We start from the raw sequence: 24,841 nt of genomic DNA on the forward strand, positions 1-24,841 counted from the left end.
CGATGATGATGATGATGATGATGATGATGATGATGGTGGTGGTGGTGGTGGTGGTGGTGGTATTGGTGGTGGTGGTGGTGGCAGTGATGGTGGTGATGATGATGGTGATGATGATGATGATGATGATGATGATGATGACAATGATGACAATGACGATGAGGAGGGGGAGGAGGATAGTCTACACTTACCTTCCATCTTGGTATCTTCTTATACATTTGTAAACATTTCATATAGTTGTTGATTTAATTTATTTGAAAATATGTTTTTTTTTTATAAATTAATTTTTATGCAACTTCATATGAAAAGAGAGATGCGTCATTCTCATTTAAAGAGAAGGAAAATGAAAATGTAAGCTTGTTGGTATTATGGTATCACTTCTTATTATTGGGTAATAGAATGTTATAAGTATATATGATCTTATCATTTCCCCACTGACCAGCACTACAGAAAATTGTTTAATAGAAATAACTTTAAACTAAGTTACAGCTGAACAACCAGTAGTTCATATTTGGAATCACTGCTCTTTTAGTAGGCTGGTGACTATGTCCTATGCTTGGCAAGTTGGAGACCAATTTCTATTTTTAGCATGGATTCTACAGCCGGATACCATTTTTACCACTTACCACTTTTCCAAGTATACTGGATGTATTTCATCATAACACCAATAGTTGAGATATTATTGTGTTCCAGGCAAGACTAATGTCTTCTCTACCTGACATTGTCTCTGTTAATTTGAACAGTGACAATGTAGAATAGAAAGGATGCCAGAGAAGTTGCTTATGTCCTTGACATGACTTAAGAGGAATCACTTCTTTGTGATGTCTCATTTAGAAGGGAGATACAGGGATAGAAGAGGATCAGGGGAGAGAGTGAAAAGGAGAATGATGAGAGAGTAATAAAGGAGAAAGTGTGATAGAAGAGTGTCTGTGTGAAAGCTTTTTCTCTTCTCCCATGCTGCTTTCCCTTTCTCTTTTCTCTTTTTCCCATGCTGCTTTCACATAGACACTCTTCTGAGAAAAAGCATAGAATGTAAGGGAGATAGATAGAGAAACAGGGTGATAAAAGGGGAAGTCATTGAAAAGAGGGAGAGTAATGTGAAAGTGTGTGTGTGAGAGAGAGAGAGAGAAAGAGAGAGAGAGAAAGTGAGAGAGAGAGAAAGAGAGAGAGAGATGGGAGAGTAACAGAGAGATGAGGGATAGAAATAGAAAATAACAAAATTGGTTGTTAATGGCAGGGAGACTTAATACAAACATGATGGGTGAAAAAGACCCACCTTCCAATACCGTTATTATAGTTTATGCCCCATCCATTTTTTGAGCTTTATGGGCTGGGTGCATCTCTTCTCCAGTACAGCATTCCACTTCTTGAATTGACCTTTTGTTATTTTTTTTTGAGAAGCTTAACCTCTTGAAACCCATCTGCATTACTTCTTCCCATATCTTCAGTTTCCTTCTTTCACAGGTTCTTACCGTTTGGAATGCTTGGAACTTCTTTAACCATATTTCATTCTCATATACCTAATATGCTCATAACAGTGCAGTCTCATCTATTACAGCTTTTATATTCATCTCACATCAAAGTTTTCTCTCAAATCATTTGTGGCTATTAATTTATGTACACTACCACTACATATCCACTGAAGCAGGATTGATTTATTTCTTGGCAGATTTTACAATCTTCTACATTCAAGAACTATTTCTTTACTATCCACAAGGGGCTAAACAAAGAGGAGACAAACAAGGACAGACAGACAGATTAAGTCAATTATATCGACTCCAATGCGTAACTGATACTTATTTAATCAACCCCAAAAGGATGAAAGGCAAAGTCGACCTCGGCGGAATTTGAACTCAGAACGTAAAGACAGACAAATACTGTTAAGCATTTCGCCCAGCGTGCTAACACTTCTGCCAGATGCTTCACTGCCATGCAACATCACACTTTATATAAAGATACCACACTATCTACCCTTCACTTTAAAAACCAACCACATTGTTGCTAGCAGATGCAACTCTTTCCTTAACTTTCTCTCACTCTATTCTAACTCTGTCAACTCTATTTTCAGAACATGCACACACAGATATGCGTGTTCTGAAAACAGAGTTGAATAAAGAAATACACTGTAGCTGTTTAAAAAACTCATAATAATATAACGGTTTAAAGAACTTAACACAAAGGTATAGAATAAATTATAAATTTAATTCCAAACAGAAACTACATACATTGTGTCTCTTAGTTTCACATTTTACTGATTTTCAAGTAATCAATGAAACAATTGAATCAATTATAAAACATTTACTAAGTATATTAACACCATAAAAGAGTTTGATATAGCTAAAACATTATGATTTAAGAGCATCAGTCAATCATCTGCTTGCCTTTTTCATTTATGATAACAAAAATAATGAATCTTTGAGTCACATTGACTAAGGAAATTTTTTATATTTTTTCAAAGCATGGAAGGAAATTGTATTGTATGACTATAGGCGTAGGAGTGGCTGTGTGGTAAGTAGCTTGCTTACCAACCACATGGTTCCGGGTTCAGCCCCACTGCATGGCACCTTGAGCAAGTGGATTTGGTAGACGGAAACTGAAAGTAGCTGGTCATATATATGTGTGTGTTTGTTCCCCCAACATCGCTTGACAACCGATGCTGGTGTATTTACGTGCCCGTAACTTAGCGGTTCGGCAAAAGAGACCGATAGAATAAGTAGTAGGCTTACGAAGAATAAGTCCTGGGGTCGATTTGCTTGACTAAAGGCGGTGCTCCAGCATGGCCACAGTCAATGACTGAAACAAGTAAAAGAATAAAAGAATATGGTTTTCAGCCATTTGGTACTTAAACAAATATTTTGACTTATAACAACAAAAGATATATCCTTTCTGAGTGCGAGTTCAAGTTGATGCTTCTATTAAACAATGCTTTAATTTTCCTGGTGGATAAAGGTTACACCTGCTCATATCCTGTTCATATGGTTTAGCATGGTGATTAATCTAAAATGTATAATAAGGTGTAGTTAATTAGAAACAATACAATTTTTAGCCTTTACTCTGATGTGTAATTGACAGTGTGAGGACAAATGTAAATGTCATTTTTATAATCGAACAAAAGGGATTGGCTTTGCCAGTTTCTACTCTAATTCGAATCTTCATCTGAAACTATGGGGCCTAAACCAGCTGCCAACAGATAGAGTATGTATGTATGTATGCATGAGAGGTCTGTGTGTATGTCTGTGTACATACATATATATGTATATATATATTTCTAAATCTCTCGTAGAGACATGTACGGTGGTGGGGCGATAGAATGGTTGTATACTGTCAATCTAACACGAACGTGACAGTTGTGGGGTACACCACCGCTGTGACAGTAGGGCTATATATATATATATATATATATATATATATATATATATATATATGTATATATATATATATATGTATATATATATATATATATGTATATATATATATAAATGTATATATATATAAATGTATATATATATATATATATATATATATATATATATTTGTGTAACATTGTCCGTTTTTTCTGTCCTTGTTTTTGTATATATTCACTGCTTTCTTCCAAGGAATCTAATGCTCTTAGCTTAGTTTTTCCTTAGGGCTGGCCGGATTAGAGCAATCTCGAGTATAATCAGCTGAAATTGCGAGGATAATCTGGTACTTAACTGAGGAAAGAAAACTTCAAATGACCCGTCCTTGTTTTCTTTGTATCGTCTATCTGGATATTTTGTTGTCCCATTTTTGTATCACCTAACTATCCGGATATTTTGCGTTCTTGTCCCATTTTGTATTTCATATATATATATATATATATATAAATATATCACTAAAGGGGTCAAACCATAGGCTCATAAGGCTAGTTTCCCAGATTCTGTGACATTTATATTGTCCCCTTTAATGGGATGCTGGTCCATCACATGATTTACTCATTTTTAGCAGTTGAGTGGCCTGGAGCAACATGAAATGAACCCACAATCTTACAATCATGAGTGTAAAACCCTAACCACTAAGCCATGCACTTCCACTATATACATGTGTGTATCATCATCATCATTTTGCATCTGTTTTACATGCTGGCATGGGTCAGATGGTTCGACCAAACCTTAATTACAATTTATGTTCCTAACACTAGCTTAATGATAACTATGTTATTTTGCTAAATTCTTTTTTATATTTAAAATTAATTGAAAGAAACACAGAACATCTCAAACAGAAATATGGTAACAAAAGGGTTAAAATTTATAATTTATAGTGACTACTTCTTTTCAAGTTCCACTATTAAAACTATCTTTTCAATGCAGTGATTGTAAGGAGAAATTATATCTACATGTAATAGTGTATTTTAGGTGTGTGGATATTAGTAAAAACAAATACAATGAAGGAGAAAGGGAATAGTAACTGAATAGGTAGGACAAACAAGCAAAAGGGATGAATTGGAATTTTGTTAGTAAATACCACAAGTTTATTTAGCTACATCAAAGAGGTCAGGGAACAGAAGAAAGAAGACATGCACCCAACACCACAGCTGAAGACACCTCCGAAAGTGGGGTGGCTGCCACGTCAAAACGGTAGAGGAGTAGGGGCCGAAACCGGACATGGTTCCTCCTGATGATGTCTTGAGCTAACTGGATCCTATAAAGGAGCTGTTGTGGTAGCAGACCATGAAACACGGTTGAAATTCCTGAAATAACATTTCAGGAAATGCTTGTAAACTTTCAGCTGTAGAGTTACACCCATTCAAGAAGTTTATGAGTTTAAAATATTGCAGTGAACTATAAGTGCAGTGCCTGCCAGAAGAGATAAATTCTGAAATTCTAATTGGTAGTTTTTCATTAGAAAATAGTCTCATACATTTCTAATGTGCAAAGTTGGTATATTTTTAAATATTTTGTTTGTACCAAGATTTTTCTCTCAGTTCATTTGTTCTCTGATGTTCATACACTTTAACATTACACATCAAGTGGAGCATGTTTGCTTCACTTTTTTAAGTTTTCATGCATCCTCCATAGTCTTGCATTTTGTACATAAGCATCAAATAATCTATACTTCACTCAGTGAGAGAATCCCTTTGTTGCCAGCAAAGGTTACACCTCCTTAACACTTTAGTATTTAAACCATCCATATCAAGCCAGTTGAAACCAAGTAAACAATAAAAGGTTACTATTTCATCATTCTTTCATATATTTGTGCGAAATTAAATAACAGTTATGACATACCATCAACAAATAATTAACACTCTTTACTCTTTTACTTGTTTCAGTAATTTAACTGCAGCCATGCGGGAGCACCACCTTTAGTCGAGCAAATCGACCCCAGGACTTATTCTTTGTAAGCCTAGTACATATTCTATCGATCTCTTTTGTGCCAAACCCCTAAGTTACGGGGATGTAAACACACCAGCATCAGTTGTCAAGCGATGTTGGGGGGACAAACACAGACACACAAACATAAACACACATACATATATATATTTACACATATACAACGGGCTTCTTTCAGTTTCTATCTACCAAATCCACTCACAAGGCTTTGGTCAGCCCGGGGCTATAGTAGAAGACATTTGCCCAAGGTGCTACGCAGTGGGACTGAACCTAATAAATAACATTTCCGTTACTGCTTTTAAAAAATCTGATTGTCTGCCCTTGTCATTTGGTCACTTGCTCACTGTGTCCATCTGTTGCTAGTCTACCCATCTTTCATACTCTTCTCTCTCCTCCTACTCTCTGTCAACAACAGTAGTTTTCATTCTCTCTTTTGCTCTCTCAGCAATATAAGCTTTGCTGTTACTCACTCTTTCTCTCTCTACATTCCACACCCAGTTCTTTTTCATTTTTTTTTTTCTCTCTATTTTTATTTTCTGGCTTCTGAACACATACTGGCACACATCTTAGACACATTTCACCAAATCTTATACCACAAGGGAGGGCTGAAAAGTTTCTAGCTTTGGGTAAAAGAAAATACAGGAAGTTCGGTTAATTATGATTTTATCCAACGTATTCCCCTCTCAGATTCACACAATTATTGCAGTGGCCCTTCAGTTTTCTAAGCCCTGTAAAAGAACGTGGAAAGTTGGGCCTCCAACCAGACCTATTGCAATACTCCTGAAGCCAAGAACTTTTCCGCACCCCATCATCATCATCATCATCATCGTTTAGCGTCCACTTTCCATGCTGGCATGGGTTGGACGGTGCAACTGGGGTCTGGGAAGCCAGAAGGCTGCACCAGGCCCAGTCTGATCTGGCAATGTTTCTACAGCTGGATGCCCTTCCTAACGCCAACCACTCCATGAGTGTAGTGGAGTGGTTGGCGTTAGGAAGGGCATATATGATAAAAATAATAAAGTAAAGAAATGAAAGCCAAAAGTCAACAGCACAAGGAAAGATTAAGTTTATAGATATAAAGTATCTGACATTAAAAAAACACAGAATATAAAATATATAAAATATACATGAATTCATCATCATCATCATCATCGTTTAACGTCCGTTTTCCATGCTGGCATGGGTTGGACGGTTTGACTGAGGTTTGGAGAGCCAGCAGCTGCACCAGGCTCCAATATTACAGTTAGGTTTGTTTGTTCTCTTGCAGTTTTAGAAAATAATGATATAAAAGCAAAATGTTTTGAGATCTGAAATGATTTTCATTATTATTATTATTATTATTATTATCATTATGATTATTATGATTATTTATGATTTTTATCTTCAGTTGGAACATCTGTCAATTTTATATTTCTGCATACTGCCTGTGGAATTGACTCAGCACCACATAAATACTTATGTATGTATGTATCTATCGGAAAGTTCTTTTCAATGGCTTCAAGTCTGAAATTTGCTTCCTGCAAAAAAATAGAAAATGAAATTTATGAAAAGAAAAGTTAAATTCTTCTATGTTTGTAATTTTGCTCGTTTTTATTAAACATTAAGCAAAATTAAAATTTAATGAATAAAATAAATAAATAGATAAATAAATGCTATAGCTTATTGTTGACTACTTCAGGTCAGTCTCGATTAAATAGACATTTGATCAAAGATGCTCCCGCCATGACCATACTCATATTTTCGGATATCTAAGAATGACATTGTCCAATGTGTCGTTTTCTAATTTTGTGAGATTTGATTGCTATTTCTAGCAGGCTGAGCAATCAATCCCACCAGGAGATACATGGCTCCCCTTGCAATAGGAAAGAGCAGGCAAGAGGAGTTGGAAGGGAGATAAGATATGGTGACAAAATCCTAGACTGTAGTCTCAAGGTACAAAGTGAATATAGGGGAGAGTACAAGACAAAGGATCAAGCAGAAAGGTGGGATGAGTGGAGATGGTGTTACACTTTCAGACCATTCAATTATGGTCATGGTCTTACGCCTAACCAAACAGAATCATAAATAGGCATGTACCCCATTCCTTTGTTTCTGACAACAGATCTCTCTTGACAACTTACATCACTTTCTTTTCATTTATTTTGTATCTATTTTTCTGGGCTACTGGGTATATCAAGGCCAGTATTTTATGACCGACCCTTACCTGTTTTTCAACTGTATCAAAACTTAAAATTCAGAACAAGTAAAAATCATTGTTTAATAGCACCATCTGACCACCATCCAATCAATAACTTCTGTTGATTATCACGTTCCTCTAAGTTGCAGTTACACCTTGGCATCTCTTTCATATCTTCTCTCCTTTTCCAGTTGGGGTAACCATGAATCTCGTCTGTTGCAACACACCTGTTGCTGTTCTTCCATCATAATCTAGACTGTTAACACCTGGCACAAAATCACATCCCAGTGAACTATACTCCTGCTTCTGTTGAGGGGTCCTGTCTTGCAAATTACCAGGTAATCTCACTGGTGCTGCTGCCAAGTCAAAAGTATCCAGTACACTCTGTAAAGTGGTTGGCATTATGAGGGGCGTCTAGCCATAGAAACCATGCCGAAGCAGAGTTTAGAGTTTGGCACAGTCTTATGGCTTGTCAGTTCTAATCAAACTGTCCAACCCATGCCAGCAGGGAAAACGGACATTAAACAATGATAACCATTATACAGTTGTAATAGACATGGATGCAACTTAAGATCCATCAAAATATATTCAAATCAAATCCTTGTATGAAAAAATAAAAATTCTTGTGTGGTAAGTAGCTTGCTTACCAACCGCATAGTTCCGGGTTCAGTCCCACTGTGTGGCACCTTGGACAAGTGTCTTCTACTATAGCCTCAGGCCGACCAAAGCCGTGTGAGTGGATTTGGTAGACGGAAATTGAAAGAAGCCCGTTGTATATATGTATATGTGTGTGTGTTTTTGTGTGTCTGTGTATGTTCCCCCAGCATCGCTTGACAACCATTGCTGGTGTGTTTACGTCCCTGTAACTTAGCGGTTCAGCTAAAGAGACTGATAGAATAAGTACTAGGCTTACAAAGAATAAGTCCTGGGGTCGATTTGCTCGACTAAATGCGGTGCTCCAGCATGGCCACAGTCAAATGAATGAAACAAGTAAAAGAGTAAAAGAGAGTAAGAATATTTGCCAAAAATCTGCAATAAGGAAAATAACAATCATCAAATTACAGGAACATGATGATTGTCTTCTATGCCCTTCCTGTCACCAGCTACATCAGTGCAAACTAGATGCATTTTTACTTTAACAAATTACCACCCCACCTCCTGCCTCTTCCTCCTCATCATGATCCTTAATATCAGCATCATCCAAATTTAGTCTACCCATAATTTTGAAGAAGCTTGTTTTTTTCTTTCTTATATATATATATATCATCATCATCACCATCATCGTCGTCGTTTAGCATCCGCTTTCCATGCTAGCATGGGTTGGACGGTTCAACCGGAGTCTGGGAAGTCAGAAGGCTGCACCAGGCCCAGTCTGATCTGGCAATGCTTCTACGGCTGGATGCCCTGCCTAACGCCAATCACTCCGTGAGTGTAGTGGGTGCTTTTTATGTGCCAGACGAGGCTGGCAAACAGCTACGATCAGATGGTGCTTTTTACGTGCCACCGGCACGGGGGCCAGACAAGGCTGGCAACGGCCATGATCGGATGGTGCTTTTTACGTGCCAACGGCAAGAGGCCAGTCGGGGCGGCGCTGGCAACGGCCACGTTCGGATGGTTCTCTTACGTACCACCGGCACTGGTATCACAGCTGCTATTTATTTTTATTGTTGTCCAACTATAAAACAAGGTCAGGAATACTGTTGAGGTGCAACAGGTTAAGATAAACATACATCGACTAAAGAGAGAAATATATACATATATGGAAAAAAGGAAACTGATAACATTGCTTGGGCAAGGTCTTGAACAAAATAACAACCATTTACAGATGTTCAAGAGATACTCGCTGATAAAAGATCATTCACACTGAACAGATTGACTATCTGCAATTCCAAGATCTTATTAAAATTTTTTTTTCTTTGTGTTTTTTTTTTTTTTTTTTTTTGCAACTGTTTTGATATGTTTGCATAGAGGCTTCGTCATTTTAAAGTTTTTCTATAATGATATGGGCTGGATGGGTCACACAATATCTCACCATTCATTGAGGTCCTTCATTCTTTGGCATGCATGGCAATAACGAAAATCAACTATCTGTAGAGGTGGTGCTGGTGATGGTTGTAGTGGTACTGGTAGTTACGTCAATAATGGTGATAATGGGGTGGTCATAATGATGATGATGATAATGATGCTGAAGGTGCTAGTGTTGGTGCTGGGGATGGTGGTGATGATGTTATACTCTTTTACCCTTTTACTTGTTTCAGTCATTTGACTGCAGCCATGCTGGAGCACCGCCTTTAGTCAAGCAAATCGACCCCAGGACTTATTCTTTATAAGCCAAGTAACTTATTCTATCAGTCTCTCTTGACGAACTGCTACGTCAGGATGATCATCATCATCATCATCATCATCATTTAGCGTCCGTTTTCCATGCTAGCATGGGTTGGACGGTTCAACTGGGGTCTGGGGAGCCCGAAGGCTGCACCAGGCCAGTCAGATCTGGCAGTGTTTCTACAGCTGGATGCCCTTCCTAACGCCAACCACTCCGAGAGTGTAGTGGGTGATTTTATGTGCCACCGACACAGGTGCCAGACGAGGCTGGCGAACGGCCACGCTCGGATGGTGTTTTTATGTGCCACCGACACAGGTGCCAGACGAGGCTGGCAGACGGCCACGCTCGGATGGTGTTTTTATGTGCCACCGACACAGGTGCCAGATGAGGCTGGCGGACGGCCACGATCGGATGGTGTTTGTTACGTCCCCAAAGCACGGAGGCCAGTCTATGCGGTACTGGCTACGGCCACGTTCGGATGATTTTCTTGTGTGCCACCGGCACTGGTACCACAAAGATACAAATTCCATTTATGTTCATCTATTTTGATTTGTTTTGATTTGATTTGATTTGATTTGATTTGATTTGATTTTCACTTGCCTCAACAGGTCTTCACAAGTTTCACAAGAAGGAAGGTATGCATAGGTGGACTGTCTACGTCGCCGGGTCTTCGGATGGTGTCTTTATGTGCCACCGACACAGGTGCCAGATGTGGCTGGCGAACGGCCACGATCGGATGGTTTTCTTGTGTGCCACCGGTACTGGAACCACAAAGATACAAATTCCATTGATGTTCATCTATTTTGATTTGGTTTGATTTCACTTGCCTCAACAGGTCTTCACAAGTGTCACGCGTGTCACACACTTGCCTCAACAGGTCTCCACAAGTGTCACACACTTGCCTCTGCCTCAACAGGTCTTCACAAGTGTCACACACTTGCCTCTGCCTCAACAGGTCTTCACAAGTGTCATAAGAGGGAAGGTAAGCACAGGTGGACTGACTACGTCGCCGGGTCTTTGGATGGTGGTGGTGTTTTTATGTGCCACCGACACAGGTGCCAGGTGAGGCTGGCGAACGGCCACGATCAGATGGTGTTTGTTGTGCCCACATCACGGAGGCCAGTCGACGGCCACGTTCGGATGGTTTTCTTGTGTGCCACCGGTACTGGAACCACAAAGATACAAATTCCATTGATATTCATCTATTTTGATTTGGTTTGATTTTCACTTGCCTCAACAGGTCTTCACAAGGGTCACACACTTGCCTCAACAGGTCTCCACAAGTGTCACACACTTGCCTCTGCCTCAACAGGTCTTCACAAGTGTCACACACTTGCCTCAACAGGTCTTCACAAGTGTCATAAGAGGGAAGGTATGCACAGGTGGACTGACTACGTCGCCGGGTCTTCGGATGGTGTCTTTATGTGCCACCGGCACAGGTGCCAGATGAGGCTGGCGAACGGCCACGATCGGATGGTGTGTGTTGTGCCCACAGCACGGAGGCCAGTCGATGCGGTACTGGTTACGGCCACGTTTGGGTGGTTTTCTTGTGTGGTAATAACTTTCTTAAACCTAAATGAAGCATCCATTCAGGAAAATAACAAAAAAAGCAACAAAACAAAACCCCAAAATAAAGAAGAAAGCCAATTAACTTTGATGTGTTGTTCTTTGATTTTTTACCTTGAGAAACTGACTGCAGTGATCGAAGAGCTTCTACCGAGATGGTGGGGTCATCTTCAGTAGTAATCGAACTGCAGATGTTTTCAGTCTTGCTAACTTCAAACTTGATCCATTTATAAAGGGAACATTTCCGTGCACCAGGACAGCTCTGGATAAGGTTCTGTACAATCGGGTGTGACAACCCAAAAAACTCCGGACCAGCACCATGAGTGGCCACAAGGTCATAACCCCTAGGTGAAATTAAAACAGAAAATATATTCAGTTTATTATTATTATTATTATTAACAACAACAACAACAACAAAAACAACAAGGATATTCTCTGCCCTAGGTCTCAGGAAGACACACAGCAAGAAATGGAAACAGAATTGAAAGATGATAATGAAAATAATAATAATAATAATAATAATAATAATAATACAAATCGTTTCTATTATAGGTACAAGGCCTGAAATTTTGGGGGAGGGGAGCAGTTAATTACATCAATCCCAGTGCCCAACTGGTACTTATTTTATCGAACCCAAAAGGGTGAAAGTCAAAGCAGAATTTGAACTCAAACTGTAAAGATGGATGAAATGCCACTATGCATTTTGCCCCGCATGCTAATGATTCTGCTATCTTTTGCACAAGGCAAAGTTCATTGAGGCAGATGTTTTATGACTGAGTGCTCTTCCTATTGCCAACCCTCACCTATTTCCAAGCAAGGTAATGCTTTTCCTTGCCTGACCATGTTATCTGGGAAGAGCAAAATGAATGACAGCTTGTAATAGTTGTGTTACTCCTGTACAGGTCCTCTGTGATGTCAAGACAAGGAGGCACAAACACACACGTCATCATCATCATTTATTGTTTAACATCCAATTTCCATGCTGGCATGGGTTGGATGATTTAACTGAGGTCTGAAGAGCCAACAGCTGCACCAGGCTCCAATCTGATCTGGTAATATTCCTACAGCTGGATGCCCTTCCTAATGCCAACCACTCTGAGAGTGTAGTGGGTGCTTTTACATGCCACCGGCATGAGGGCCAGTCAGGCAGAACTGGCAATGGCCACGCTCAAATGGTGTTTTTATGTGTCACCTGCACAGGAGCCAGTCCAGTGGCACAGGCAACGCCCTCGATTGAATGTTGTTTTTCACGTACTACCGGCATAGGTGCCAGTAAGGGGACGCTGGTAACGATCACGCTCGAATGGTGCTTTTTACGTGTACCAGCACGGAAGCCAGTCAGTGGCCCTAGCAACGATCACGCTCAGATGGTGCTCTTAGCGCTCCACTAGCATGGTGCTGTCATCGAAATTGATGACAATCAAATTGTCATCAAATTGGCAAGCAGAGTTTGATTAACAGATCACTGGTGCCACAAACAACTGGCAGGCTGGGTAAAAATAAGTCAATAAATCTTGCCTCTTCTGACAAGTACAGCACATACACTGCAAAGTCAACAACAGATCTTCAAATCACTTTCCAATATAAAAATATTCTGGTAAATCAACCAAGAAAATGATAATAATAAAAAAAGAAAAGAAACAAAAAAATAACAAGATAAACAAAGACAGAAACTCCAATAAACTTACCGTGATTGATTAATTAATTGTAGTAATTTGCTGTGACATTCTGAGGGATCTCGGTGGCACAAAATTTGTTTTTGGTCATCAGCAGATATTTCAAACTGCAAATAAAAGAGAAATTATTAGCATAGTCAACTGATTCTCTGGTGCTGCCATTGTTATTAGTCACTGAAATACAGTGATTCTAAGGGGACAATGTATGACAGAAAAAGTGGAATTGAATAATGGTGAATAATGACTGACAAAAAAAAAGGAAAAGACAAAACAGGATGTGAAGGGACATAACCAAGATGAATTGAAGTTCAAGTTACTTTCATATTGCTTTTGTATTTTGTTTTGCAATATTCTTGATGTGAATTTGTGTGCTGAAACAAAAATGTTACATCTCAGGGAAATCATTTTGCCAATCATATTAAGACAAGCACAGGTTCAATTTCACTTCTTTATATTAGTCAATTAGTTAAGTATCTATCTAACTATACACTGTATTTTAACATGTATAAGGAACACCCTAATTTTGGGGGATTAAAATTTGGAAAAAGCTTTTGTAAGGGATTATAATACTATCCATGTATAAGAAACTCCCACATTTTTTAAACCTAAGTTTTGACAAAAACGGGTTCCTTCTACACGTTAAAATACACTATATTAGAGTATATGTGTGTGTGTCATCGTCATCATCATCATCATTTAATGTCTACTTTCCACACTAGCATGGGTTGGACGATTTGATTGAAGACTGGCGAACCAGATGGCTGCACCAGGCTCCAATCTTGATCTGGCAGAGTTTCTACAGCTGGATGCACTTCCTAACACCAACCACTCCGATGTGTAGTGGATGCTTTTATGTGCCACCGGCACGAGGGCCAGTTAGGCAGTACTGGCAATGGCCACGCTCAAGTAGTGTTTTTTACGTGCCACCTGCACAGGAGCCAGTCCAGCGGCACTGACAACGACCTCGCTCGAATGTTTTTCACGTGCCAGTAAGGCGACGCTGGTAGCAATCACATTTGAATGGTGTTCTTTATGTGTCACCAGTATGGAAGCCAGTCAGCTTGGATTGTACTCTAGCGCCCCACTCGCATGGGTGCCAGTCATCGAATTTGCAAATTTGATTTGATTTCGATTTCATTTGCCTCACCAGGTCTTTGCAAGCAAAATTTAATGTCCAATGTAGGAAAGGCACGCATAAGTGGGCTGATTACACCACTGGCGTAGACCACGAGTTATGGTCTCACTTGGCTTGTGTGTGTATATATATATATATACATAAAATTTTGAAATGTCCACTGATAAGTTGTTTCTTTGATTTAAAATTTAGTATTTGAGCAATTAAAAGGGCATACTGATTTACAGTGATTAAGAAGAAGAAAAATTGCAACTTACAAGTGGACCATTTCCACCATCTGATATACTACAAGTATAAAGACACTTCTGATCTGGATGCCGTGTGCTTACGTACAATCGGGTACTGCAGAAACCAATGGGGTAAATATGTTCCTCAGTATGGAAATTTGGTCGATCAGGAACAATCTGAAATTGGAATATATATTAAGGTAAGAAGCATACTGGAAAAGCTGTGTTTAATGCATTTGGGAGAAGGGAGTTTGTTGGTTTAGAATAAAGCAAGTAGATAAAGAAAGTGGGGGAAAATAGGCCAGAGAATACAATAAAGTAGATAGAGAAAGGCGAAAAGAAGATGTAAGGATGGAATAATTAAAGTAAGAATCCAGAGTTGAAGCCTCAAGTAGGAAAGGGTAGAGAACTCATGCAAAGTCAAATAGAAGAAGGCAGAGATCACATTCAACATTTTCTAGATGGAGAAATCGCTTTAGATTGTCACTGCCAGTGAAGATAATGAAAATGCATTTGTGATATTTACTGTTGTTGACAATGAGGAGAAGCAGAACATTCATGGTTTTTATCAACCATGAACATTCTTGTTAATCTTCATTTCATGTTGCTCCAATCTACTCAAACATAATGAGTATTAGCTAAGTGCTTGTGTAGTCTTCTTTCTCTCCAGCTGTCATATCCTAGACGTTTCATTGAATCAAGGGTAAAGGAGAGAGAGAGACAGTCTCTACATCTGCTTGTAGCTGCACAGCCAGGAGTACAATGCAATAACAATACTTTAACACAAAGTAATAACAATCATATTAAAAATTTTCATAAATGAGTTGCTACTTACTTCACCAAGGCTGTGAATTGTCAAGTCTCCAATGGATAATGGGAAAACGGGTCGTCCTAAAGGATCTAGAGGAATTGGTGGCACTATCTTTTTGCTACTGGCTTGTGTTTTGGCCTTTTTAGGTTTGGATTTCTCTTCTGAAATAAGAAACAAAAATGGTTTAAAAGCCACAGGTAAAGGAATAATCAACAGAGGTCAGTATTGATATGAATCAGATTGAACTGAAGATAGAACTGATGTAATTTGTTGTAGCATGTGATGAAGGACCGGGATTAGAAGATGTGGGGAAAATAAAGCAGTATGTGTTGGTGCCACGATAAAAGCACCCTGCACACACTGTAAAGTGGTTGGCATTAGAAAGAGCATCCAGCTGTAGAAACCAAGCCAAATCAGATTGGAACCTGGTTCAGTTCTCCTGCTTGGCAGCTCTGGTCAAACTATCCAACCCCTGCCAGCATGGAAAACGGATGTTAAATGATGATGATGATGACTGTAAGGCTGAAGTAGATATGATAGAATAACAAAGAGAAAGAAACCCATTATATATATGTATATATCCCGTGCTGGTGGCACGTAAAAAGCAGCATTTGAGCATGACCGTAGCCAGCATCGCCTTACTGGCACATGAAAAACAACATTTGAGCGTGGTCATTGCCAGTGCCACTGGATTGGCTCCTGTGCAGGTAGCACATAAAAAACACCTTTTCCGTGTGGTCACTGCCAGAACTGCCTGATTAGACCCTCTGCTGGTGGCATGTAAAAGCACCCACTACACTCTCGGAGTGGTTGGCGTTAGGAAGGGCATCCAGCTGTAGAAACTTTGCCAGCTCAGACTGGAGCCTGGTGCAGCCTTCTGGGGTGCCAGTCCTCAGTCAAACCATCCAACTCATGCCAGCATGGAAAGCGGATGTTAAACGATGATGATGTCTGTGTATGAGAGAGAGAGAGTGAGTGAGTGAGTGAACGTTTGTCTCCTTGCCTTGACATTGCATGATAGTTGTAAGTGAGTATCATAGTCATTCATTATCATCATCATCATCATTTGATGTCTGTTTTCCATGCTGGCATGGGTTGGATGGTTTGACAGGAGCTGGCCGGCCAGAGAGCTGCACGAGGCTCTTATTGTCTGTTTTAGCATGGGTTATAACGACTGAATGCCCTTCCTAACACCAACCACTTTACAGAGTGTACTGGGGGCTTTTTATGCGGCACCAGCTACAATTCTGCAAAAAAGTGTCTGGCCATGGAGAAATATTACCCTACTTGGAAACAGGTAAGGGTTGACAACAAGAAGGGCATCTAGCCACAGAAAATCTACCTCAGCAATCTTCATCTGACTCATACAAGCATGGATATGTGGATATAAAATGATGATGATGATGATGACAAGACCAGGTTTCAAGTTTCTTTCTCTCTCTCTCTTTCTTTCCCTCACCAGTCTCAGGGGCGCCACACAGAATTATTGTGTACAGTACTCAGGTGCACTACAACTTATCAAAGGTGCATCTATAATATATAGAATTATGTACAAGTGTCAGGAAAGTGAAATGTGTATAAGTTATGATATACATGTGTGGATGCATATGGAGGGGGGGAGGATATCAGGTGTAGCGTTGGTGAATTTCAGGAAGCATGGAGGTTTTAAAGGATGTAATGTCCCAGGAACTAACAACTGATGCAGGTAGTTTGTTCCGTGCTTTAGCAACTCTAGGTGTGAAAAAGTGTTTCCAAAAGTCATGGGACGTGTGCTGTTTTCTGACTTTAGTAGGCATACCCACGTGTGTTAGACACATGGAGCTCAAAAAGGTGTTCAAGGTGGTTGTTGGCATGGTGGTTAATGATTTTGTGGGTGTTTATTAAGTCAGTTGCCAGGCATCGGAGCTTCAATGTATCTATACTCTTTACTCTTTTACTTGTTTCAGACATTTGACTGTGGCTATGCTGGAGCACCACCCTAAGTCGACCCCAGGACTTATTCTTTGTAAGCCTAGTACTTATTCTATCAGTCTCTTTTGCCAAACCGCTAAGTTACGGGGACGTAAATACACCAGCATCAGTTGTCAAGCGATGTTGGGGGGACAAACACAGAAACACACACAAATACACATACATATATATAATCTCATTGCTATTGTGTAGTGTTTTAATAAAGTATATGATTCGGTATTATCTGATAGTTGATGATTGATTTAGATATATTTCTCCATTTTCTCATTTTGTATATATATATATATATATATATATATATATATATATATATACGACGGGCTTCTTTCAGTTTCCGTCTACCAAATCCACTCACAAGGCTTTGGTCGGCCTGAGGCTATAGTAGGAGACACTTGCTCGAGGTGCCACGCAGTGGGACTGAACCCGGAACCATGTAGTTGGTAAGCAAGCTACTTACCACACAGCCACTCCTTCACCTATCTATGCTCAAGGAAGCAATATATCACATGTGCTACTCTTCCTCTGTTAACTTAACCTATTGATTAAAGATGATCTCACAGCCAATTAATGGCTAGTATTCTGATAGCTTGCCAAATCAGCCCCTTTACTCTTAATCCTCTCTTATGTCTACGTAGATCATCAAAGTTATCTTACCAAGTAACTCTGTAACTGTTTTCTTTCTTTCGGTGAGTTTCTTTTTCACTTTTGGCTTGGCAGGCACTGCTGGTGCTGCAGATGGTTCGGCAGGAGCTTGCTGAGGAGTAGGAACAGCGGTGGGCACTTTGAGTATAGTTGGGTATGTAGTGGTGGTTGTAGTAGTTGTAGTAACTGGCATCTTAACGTTGGCTAATGCTGGGTCAGTCATAGACTGGAACTGGAGAAGCTTATGGAGTAGAAACCTGTAGTTAAAATAAAATTTTAAAACTTATGATAAACAAAGCCAAAAGAAATGACTTACTTTATGGACTAAAGTAAGTCCGGTCGAACTGTCCAACCCATGATAGCATGGAAAATGAATATTAAACGATGATGATGATGACTGTATTTACAGGGCCTTGGTTCTCAAGCGATCACTCACTTAGCTAATATCAAGGTTTTGCATTTCTTAACTCTGGTGATTGGAGAAGAATGTGTTCTCAATGTGAAGTACCTGTTGACAGATTGGATGAAGGATCAGCATCACACAAATGTGGACAAACTCAAGATCATCCTGACGATATATGTCAATTAATTTTGTAAATAATAAAAAAATCATTAAGGTATATTGTAAAATAATTGACTTTCCATTATTAAGCTGATGAATGTGGTGAGCTAGCAAAATCATTACTGTGTTGGACAAAATGCTTAGCAGCATTTTATCTGTCTTTACATTCTGAGTTCAAATTCTGCTGAAGGCAACTTTGCCGTTCATCCTCTTAGGGTCAATGAAATAAGCACCACTTGGGAATTAAGGTCAATGTAATCAACTTGCCCACCACCCCACAAAATTTCAGTTCTTGTGCCTATAATAGAAAGGATTATTAAGCTGATGTTAGGAATTTAACTAAAAGAAAGACTCCAGCACAAAATTGTAAGATTTTAATTTATATGGCAACACTTTAAAATGAAATTTTTTTTTATCATAGAACTAAGGGTAGCCACAAGCAGGTAAGTATAAAAAGAGTTGAATATTAATTTATAAATGAAATACTCTTTATATGCATAAAATAACTGCATATGTATACACAAGTTGTGTAGGCCCAAACATATCACTATATACACTAAAACAAACTCTCCTTTCATTTTAGAAGCAGGTTAAATCTATTTCAGTTACCAGCTCAATGTCAAGACAAAGTAATACTCACTCACACACACACATACATCTATATCAGGTCATCCCATAAGTTCTGTCCGAATTTTGAATAAAGAAAACAAGTAATCAAATTTTATATTTAATTGAAATTTAATCCTCAATGTACTTTTCATGATTATCTATGACTTCCTCCCATCTATTTATAAGCTTTTTAATCCCCATCAATGTAAAACTCTTTTGGTTTCAAAGCGAAGAACTCTGAAATGTCAGTTTCGACCTCCTCCTGGCTTGCAAAAGTTATGTCCCCCAAACGAGTCTGTAAACTACGAAACAAATGGTAGTCTGAAGGAGCAAGGTCTGGAGAATAAGGTGATCTGCAGAGTTTCTACAGCTGGATGCCCTTCCTAGCACTGACCACTTAGCAAAGTGTGCAGCGTGCTTTTTACATGTCACCAACACAGATGTATTTATGCAGCACCAGTAATGGTGTGTTAATGTGGCACCAGCACCTGAAAGGACAAGCCTGTAAGTGTGGAAGACAGCGATTTTACTTAGTTTGGTGCATCTTATCAAGTACAGCAAATCGTTACACCTCCCAGTCCATTGTCATTTCCTCAGAAAGGCCCAGCATTTAAAGATCCTTTCTCACCACTTTGTCCCACATCTACCTGGGTCTACCCCTTCCACAGGTACCCACCACAATCAGAGCTTGGCACTTCTTTACACAGCTGTCCTCAGATTATTATTTAACTCAAAGGTCCTCAGCACTACTGACAGAAAGCTGCTCTAGACCAATGACTCACAGAGTGACCATCTGGCAACATTCATCATCATCGTTTAACGTCTGCTTTCCATGCTGGCATGGGTTGGACGGTTCAACTGGGGTCTGGGAAGCCAGAAGGCTGCACTAGGCCCAGTCTGATCTGGCAGTGTTTCTACAGCTGGATGCCCTTCCTAACGCCAACCACTTCGTGAGTGTAGTGGGTGCTTTTTATGTGCCAGACGAGGCTTGCAAACGGCCACGATCGGATGGTGCTTTTTACGTGCCACTGGCACGAATGCCAGTCGGGTGGCGCTGACTACGGCCATGTTCGGATGGTTCTCTTACATGCCACCGGCACTGGTATCGCAACATTGTGTTTGGATTTCATTACTGTATTTTCCAGTATACAAGTTGACGTAATATATAGTGTAAACAATTAAACATCATCACTGTCTTTCCGAATCCAGCTGCAGTTCACATGGAGTTTTTAATCCTCCAAAGTCATCTTGGTGTATAAGTCAATCTACTTCTTTTTGGCAGTAAATTTTTGTCAGAAAAATTTGACTTGTATGCTGGAAAATACAATAACAAACTTACCTTCGTTCCTCCTTCACTTGTAAAACTTTTTCCTCTATTCTGACCACCTCATCACATATAGCTGCATTCACCTAGAAAAAAGGAGGAGAGGGATAAAATAAAATAAAATTAAAATAAAATATAAAAAAAAACAAGAAAAATAAACCACATTAACAAGTAATTTGAATGATAGTCATAAGTATAACAGTGTGGTTAAAAAGTTCATTTTACAATTCCATGGTTCTGGTTTAATCCCATTACATGGTGCCTTGAGGAAACCTTGTGTACTGTAAGTTCTGGCTGACCAATATTTCATGAAAGAAATAATTTGGTAACAGGAAACTGTGCAAAAGATTGCCAGATAAATGTGTGTGTGTGTGTGAGATTGTGCATATTGATATATATGGGCTGTGACTGCTGAGGACATGCAAAGGTATGAAAAAATGAGGCCAGTATGCTCTGCTGGGTGGCTAATTTCAGAGTGCATATACAACAGAGTGTAAGCGATTTGAGAGAAAAACTGGGTACATGGAGCATCAGATGTGTGCAAGAAAGAAGCGCTAGTACAGTCATATAATGCATATGAATGAAGACAGTTGCATTAAGAAGTGTCAAGCTCTAATTTGTGGAGTGAACATGTGGAAGGGGTAGATCTAGGAAGATGTGGAATGAAGTGGTTAAAAAGGATCTTCAGACGGTGGATCTCACAGAAAGGATGACAAGGGACCAAGACTTCTGGTGGTTTACTAGGCTTGAGAAGACATGACAAGCTACATAAATATGTGGTTGCTCTTGCAGATAGGCATATACCCTACATCCCTCTTCAGCTGAGAGATCCTAATCTTGCAAGTTTGTGGGTGCCAGTGGCACGTAAAAAGCACCTGTGCCCGTGTTGTGTGAAGGCTTCCAGTACACTCAGTAAAGTGTTGGCATTAGGAACGGCATCCAGATACGAAAGCATGCAAAAATAGGCTTGGAACCCAGGCAGCTCTCCAGTTAACCAGCCCCTGCCCCAAAAAAGAAAACACCTAGTGCACACTGTAAAATGGTTGGTATTAGGAAGGGGTATCCAGCAATAGAAACCATATCAAAGCTGATACTGGAGCTCAATGCATATGATTTCACATCATTCAATGATGATGATGATGATGATATATATATATATATATACATACATACAAATATATGTGTGTGTGTGTGTGTATTTACACAGACTGCCTGACTGGCCCTTGTGCCGGTGGCACGTAAAAGCACCCACTACACTCTCAGACTGGTTGGCGTTAGGAAGGGCATCCAGCTATAGAAACTTTGCCAGATCAGATTGAGCCTGGCATAGCCTCTGGCTCACCAGTCCTCTGTCAAACTGTTCAACCCATTTCACTGAGGACTAGCAAGCCAGAAGGCTGTATCAGGCTCCAATCTGATCTGGCAAGGTTTTTCCAGCTGGATGCCTTTCCTAACACCAACCACTCCAAGAGTGTAGCAGGTGCTTTTTACATGCCACTGGCACAGGAGCCAGTCAGGCGGTATTGGCATCGACCACACTCGAATGCTACTTTTTACATGCCACCTGCACAGGAGCCAGTCAGGAGGCACTGGCAACGGCCACGCTTGAACGGTACATGTATATAAATATGTGTATATGTGTATGTGTGTTTGTGTCTTTGCCCCACCCCACTATCATTTGACAAGCAATGTTGGTGTGTTTACGTGCCCATAACTTAGCGGTTCAGCAGAAGAGATCAATAAAATAAGTACCAGGCTTATAAAGAATAAGTTCTGGGATCGATTTGTTCAACTAAAGGCGGTGCTCCAGCATGGCCACAGTCAAATGATTGAAACAAGTAAAAGGATATATATATATATATACATATATATATATATATATATATATATATATATATATAGTTAATCCAAACATGAAAACACAAAGAGAAAACACAACAACGCAAAGAGATGGAACAAATATAGCATTATTGGACGCTCAGGAAGGAAGGGAAGAAGAAGGGTTTTACGTTTCGAGTGGAGCTCTTCGTCAGAAACATAGGAAAAGGAAAGATCCAGAGAAGGGAAGACGGAGGAAAAAAAAATCATATAAATGAAAGATAGAACGGAAAGAACACAACAAACAGAAGCCATCAAAACACAATGTGGGAAAATGGACAACAGCGCAGCAAACAACATATCATCATCATCATCATTTAACATCCGTTGTCCATGCTGGCATGGGTTGGACGGATTGAATATGCTGGAAGGCTGCACCAGGCTCCAGTCTGATTTGGCAGGATTTTTACAACTGGATGCTCTTCCAAATGCCAATCACCTCAAGTGTGTAATGGGTGCTTTTACATGTCACCAGCACAGGTGCCATTTGCGTGATATATATGCATACATATAAATATATATATACATGGCGCCGAGCTGGCAGAAACGTTGGCACGCCGGGCGAAATGCATAACCGTATTTTGTCTGTCGTTACATCCCGAGTTCAAGTTCCGCCAAGGTCGACTTTGCTTTTCATCCTTTCAGGGTCGATAAATTAAGTACCAGTTACGCACTGGGGGTCGATGTAATCGACTTAATCCGTTTGTCTGTCCTTGTTTGTCCCCTCTATGTTTAGCCTCTTGTGGGTAATAAAGAAACATATATATATATATACACATATATATATATGGAGAAAGAGAGAGAAACAAGGAGAGAGGCTGATATACTCACAAATATTGTATCTTTAATATCTTTTTTCATTTTCTTCCATTTTCTGAAGTAGTATTCACGGGAACCCTGGTCGGGAGCCATGGCAAGTGCTCCCAACTATGGCTGGCTGCTGGAACAGAAGTAAAGAACATTGTTACCATTCTACATGTTCACACAACTCTCCACCATAAAATAGTTATCACCATCATGAGGACATCAAGTTGACAAAGGAAAATTATATGAAATGTAATTTGACAAGGTACAAGAACACACACAGACATGTCAAGAGTAAATACACATACCCCATTAAAAAAAAAAGAAGAAAAAAACGAGAGAAAAGTATCGGGATTAATGTTTTCACATATATAAACACACACACACACATACATACATACACATTTAAAGGTACAAATGAAAGAAAAAGGACTCTATACATGTAGCAGGGTTTATTTATTCGGAAGAGGTTGATCATTTACTCCGTCATTACTCAGTTTTCCATTATGGATGAACGTTTATATAAAATTAGTAAGAACGAACATTAAGATTTAAACCGAAGAATTTAAGGAACTACGTCAGAATTTGAGGAACTTGGAACTTGGCGACAACTTTGTTTTCTTAAATTCCACTTATTTTTTCTCACATGAAAAGCAAAAGAAAACAGTTGTGAATGTTTCGCTATTCTCCCGTTGACCTTAACTTGTCAACAAAGGAATCTCTCTGTATAAGTGAGATTTTCTTCAAACCACACTACTCTTTAAAAAAAATGAATAAATAAAAAATGGGCGGGGTGAAGAGTTAGGGGAACCCTATATAAACTATGCCAGAAAGAAAAATTTTAAAAAAAAGGGACGGTTAATGTTTAAGGACCCGATGGTCAATATTGGAAAGCCTTTCAGAAGCCGAGTTGTGGCTAAACATCAACTAGTTATTTAATAGCCGAAAAACTGTAAAGATGCTTTTAAGAGCAGGTGAAGGATGAAAATAAAGAACTATCAAGTCTCTTAACACGCGTATTTTACAAACAAAAACAAGATAAATTGAATGTGTATAGTGGGCCAACCTTTCCAAATTTTCCCAACCTGATACCCCTTTATGTCTTGTTTGGTTAATTGATGTTTCGATTAGTCTCTGAAATTCAAACGAATCTAAGAACAATGTAAATACGATATGAACTTTTATTTTGATTGTAGATGGGATGGTTTGCTTATGGAAGGGATAGATAGAGCTACTTGATTTTTATAGATAGTGTGAAATATTGACAACAATGATCATTCAATGAGAAAGTAAATTACCATGACCAACGAAAGCTCAAGAGGTATTCTATTTTGATTAAGATACCGGTATTTCTAGAATACATAACTGAAATATATGTAAGCTGAATGTATACAGGTTAACTGTATTGCTTATGATATACATTCGACAGCAATATATGAGCTGAAGAGAAAATAGTATCTCACAATTAATTTGAATTCGTGCAGAGTAAATGTTAAAGAAATAATAATATAATTAATATTTGCGAAATCCTAACCTGGCTCGAATATTTCCAAACAAAATTGTCAAGGGAACTTCCGGTGTCTGAAATTATCTCCCTTGGCTGATATTTCAGTTGTCTTCAGAATTATTAACATTAGGATATTTCTTTAAAGAATTCTGGATAAATTATTTTAGATAATTACTAGCCTTAATTTATCGATTAAATTAACAATAAATAAGACAGGTTCAGTGTGAAATCAATAATTTAAATAGGAGTTTAAATTTCAAAGGATAAAAAACAAAAATC

General features: G+C 39.1%; 1 protein-coding gene across 2 annotated transcripts; it reads right to left on the reverse strand.

Moving 5' to 3' along the window:
* Positions 1-6,397: 6,397 nt before the first annotated feature.
* Positions 6,398-24,794, reverse strand: LOC115211712 (transforming growth factor beta regulator 1). 2 transcript variants are annotated; one of them, XM_029780367.2, is made up of 9 exons: positions 24,590-24,794; positions 23,083-23,188; positions 20,389-20,459; positions 17,891-18,135; positions 15,290-15,426; positions 14,485-14,631; positions 13,105-13,199; positions 11,531-11,760; positions 6,398-6,865 (listed from the first exon to the last, which is right to left on the reverse strand). In XM_029780367.2, exons 2-9 carry the CDS (start codon positions 23,161-23,163, stop codon positions 6,846-6,848), a joined length of 1,026 nt encoding a protein of 341 aa, XP_029636227.1. In that variant the 5' UTR covers positions 23,164-23,188; positions 24,590-24,794; the 3' UTR covers positions 6,398-6,845. The 2 variants fall into 2 exon arrangements, with proteins under 2 accessions (XP_029636227.1, XP_029636228.1); XM_029780368.2 differs by having other exon boundaries at positions 23,083-23,191.
* Positions 24,795-24,841: the final 47 nt, after the last annotated feature.

Source organism: Octopus sinensis, linkage group LG5 (assembly GCF_006345805.1).
Source record: "Octopus sinensis linkage group LG5, ASM634580v1, whole genome shotgun sequence".
NCBI classification, from domain to species: domain Eukaryota; kingdom Metazoa; phylum Mollusca; class Cephalopoda; order Octopoda; family Octopodidae; genus Octopus; species Octopus sinensis.